Here is a 2,760-nt window from a genome sequence, read left to right on the forward strand (position 1 = left end):
TCATTTCTGTGTTGCCCATGCCTTAACCAGTGGTCCATTTTGGTAATTCACCAAGAGACAAGCGACGGTGAACAACTGGTCAATGCTCCCACACACTGACAGAGGTATTTCTTTATCAAACAGTTTGTTCTCTTTTACTCGCCTGATGCACCTCTCAACATGCACTCTCACACGGGCAATAGACTGTGTCTGCTGGACATCCTCTTTGGCCATCTGTTTGTTTCTTGCAAGGAAAGCAGGTCGGTAAACCTTTCCAGGAAAGAGATTGTCCACAAGAAAGCCTTTGTCAACCATAATGGCCATCTCTGGTGTGAGGAGTTTTGCTATTCCTGACTGCTTAAAAATTTCCCGGTCACTCATGGAACCTGCATACAAAGATGACACAAAGGTGATGGGACCATGAGGTGCAATGCCAATCATGGCCTTGAAAGTGGTGTGTGACTTGTATTGGGAGTAGACTTCGCTGTGCAAAAGAAGAGAAGAGGGAGTTTGGCAAAAGATTTCTGTGCAGTCAAGCACCACTTGTGTGTCTGGGAACAAAGCAAACTCAGGTGGTAGATGAGCCTTTACTTCCTCTGGTGGTATCCACAGGCGGATGGAACCCAGTAGATAATAGAGGAAGTGTGTCCACGATGTAATTATTCTGCTTGCTGTGGTGGTATGGATGTCGAATCGTTTGGCTAGGTCCCTCAAAGGCAGGCCCACAGAAAGGTGCATCAAGAAAAGCAGTAACTCATCTATCGGTGCTAGTTTCTGTTAAAAAACAAAAAACACATAACACACTAGAAATAACTTGTACTGTAGTATTATTGTATGTTGCCCTAACAAATCAGCTGAAAACACCCTTGATTAATACTGGAGCCTTTGACAGTCAAGATATGTCAAGTAAACTGTAACAAATATTAAAGGTACTATAAGCGATCTCGGTTGGCGTTTGTTTTTGCTGCAGTTTGTGGAGGCTGGGCTGTCTGCAGAGACTGTGTTTTTTTACAGTGTGTTCAGGGGACAGGCAGCTAGCGGATAGTGAGGAAATGTTTGCGGTATGTGAAAAAAATGTTTTGGCCTAAAAAACGTGTGAGATCGCTTATAGCACCTTTAAGACTAACAACATAACTTACTGATGGTCTCAGAAGGCTAGGTTCTTTGGAGGCATCATGGACACTGGTGATCCGTACCATTTTAGTTGTTGCAGCAGGCTCCACCAATTGCCAAAAGGCCTGGAAATGCTTGTATGATGTAAATCTGCAATGAAATTATAATCACTTTAGAACTTTATGTTCATAATAATACAACAGGATGACTGACATGTTATTGACTTCTGGCTTTTGTTGACAGAACTATGCTACGTGTATGGAGCTGTATGTGAGGCTTGGGCTAGTGTTGCTTTAAACAAGGGGGACTAAGAGCAATTTGCACCCCTGGAGACAGCCTTCACAACCCAGCAAGGGTGGGTAGTAACGGAACTACACTGAAAAAAATGATTTAAGCTACATTTAAACAAATGCATTAAGTTGAACTAAAATAAGTTCAACTTAATACATTTGTTTAAATGTAGCTAAAATCAATTGTGTGCAACCACTTACCATACATTTTTTTAGTAAATTCAATTAATAATTTTTTCAGTCTACTTGTAACGCACATGAGTAAAAAAGTAGTTTTTCAAGGAACGTGTACTCTCATATTCCTGCTGTTTTAAACCGTAACTATTTTACACTTTCCAGCACATCATAAAAATATTTGTAAAAATGGAACAACATACTTTTTCAAATTTTACTTAAGTTTCTCAAAAAGGAAATTTTACTTTTACTCGAGTACATTTTTAAGGGAGTAATTGTACTTTAACTTGAGTATAGATTTTCAGTACTATAACCCCCACTGCAACCCAGACACACAGAGTTAGGCTACTACATACAATTGCATAATTGCATGGACCAACCTTGTGTAAAAACGAATATCCTCATCGGATCCTTGGAGGTGTTGGAGTCCAAACCGAGACAGTAGTTCCAGTGATTGGACTTCTTGTTGTAGCTCCTCTACCTTCCTCCTCAGGGCTTCGTTTTCATCTGCCAGCTGATGTGTGACAAGTGCAGTAGTGGGGGTGACACAGTAGGCGTGATCAGGATGTACTACTTCCTTTTCTGTGACCACCTCGTTGTCAGACTCCATCGGTAGGTCAGGGGAAGGAGGCCTTGGCCGACGTTGCCAGACATTAAGCCGAGGTGCCGGTACGCTGAACTCATTCCAGGCAAACAAACAAGGGACACTGCCTTTCTTCAGTCGTTTCTCCCCCCCAGTCGTCGTTACAAAATCCTCAAAAAGGAAATGACAACTGCAGACACGAGTGCATTCAGTTGGAGTGAAGCTATCCCTGCGGATCTTGACTAGCCACTTTGATCTCACCTCAAGATCCACAGGGAAGCGATGAAAACTAATCGTTCCATTGTATTTCGACGAATTTCCACACATCGGCACACAACAGTGTAAAGACGATCGTCTGGATTGACGCTGAAATTTAATTCGTTTTTCTTTTACTCTTAAGAAACTCATAATTGCTGTCTAACTAAACTATCGCGCTCTCTCTGACTCTCTCTCGCTCTGACAGGGGATAACATCGACGTAACCGGAAGTCGTGCGGCCTACCGTGACAACCCGGAAATATCGAACGTTCTATTTATGCAACAAGCCTATTGTTTTAAATATTTCCACACATGTTTGGATGACGAAACTTTGTGTATTTACTAGTTGTCATATCAACACTAT

At 41.8% G+C, this 2,760-nt stretch overlaps 1 protein-coding gene across 1 annotated transcript; it reads right to left on the reverse strand.

Moving 5' to 3' along the window:
- On the reverse strand, positions 1-2,166 carry LOC308695644 (uncharacterized protein; the record flags this gene model as incomplete). Its single annotated transcript, XM_081373827.1, has 3 exons — positions 1-753; positions 1,119-1,242; positions 1,937-2,166. 3 exons carry the CDS (start codon positions 2,164-2,166, stop codon positions 1-3), a joined length of 1,107 nt encoding a protein of 368 aa, XP_081229953.1.
- Between the last annotated feature and the right edge of the window lie 594 nt (positions 2,167-2,760).

This window comes from Scardinius erythrophthalmus (genome assembly GCF_964197995.2).
Source record: "Scardinius erythrophthalmus genome assembly, chromosome: 9".
NCBI classification, from domain to species: domain Eukaryota; kingdom Metazoa; phylum Chordata; class Actinopteri; order Cypriniformes; family Leuciscidae; genus Scardinius; species Scardinius erythrophthalmus.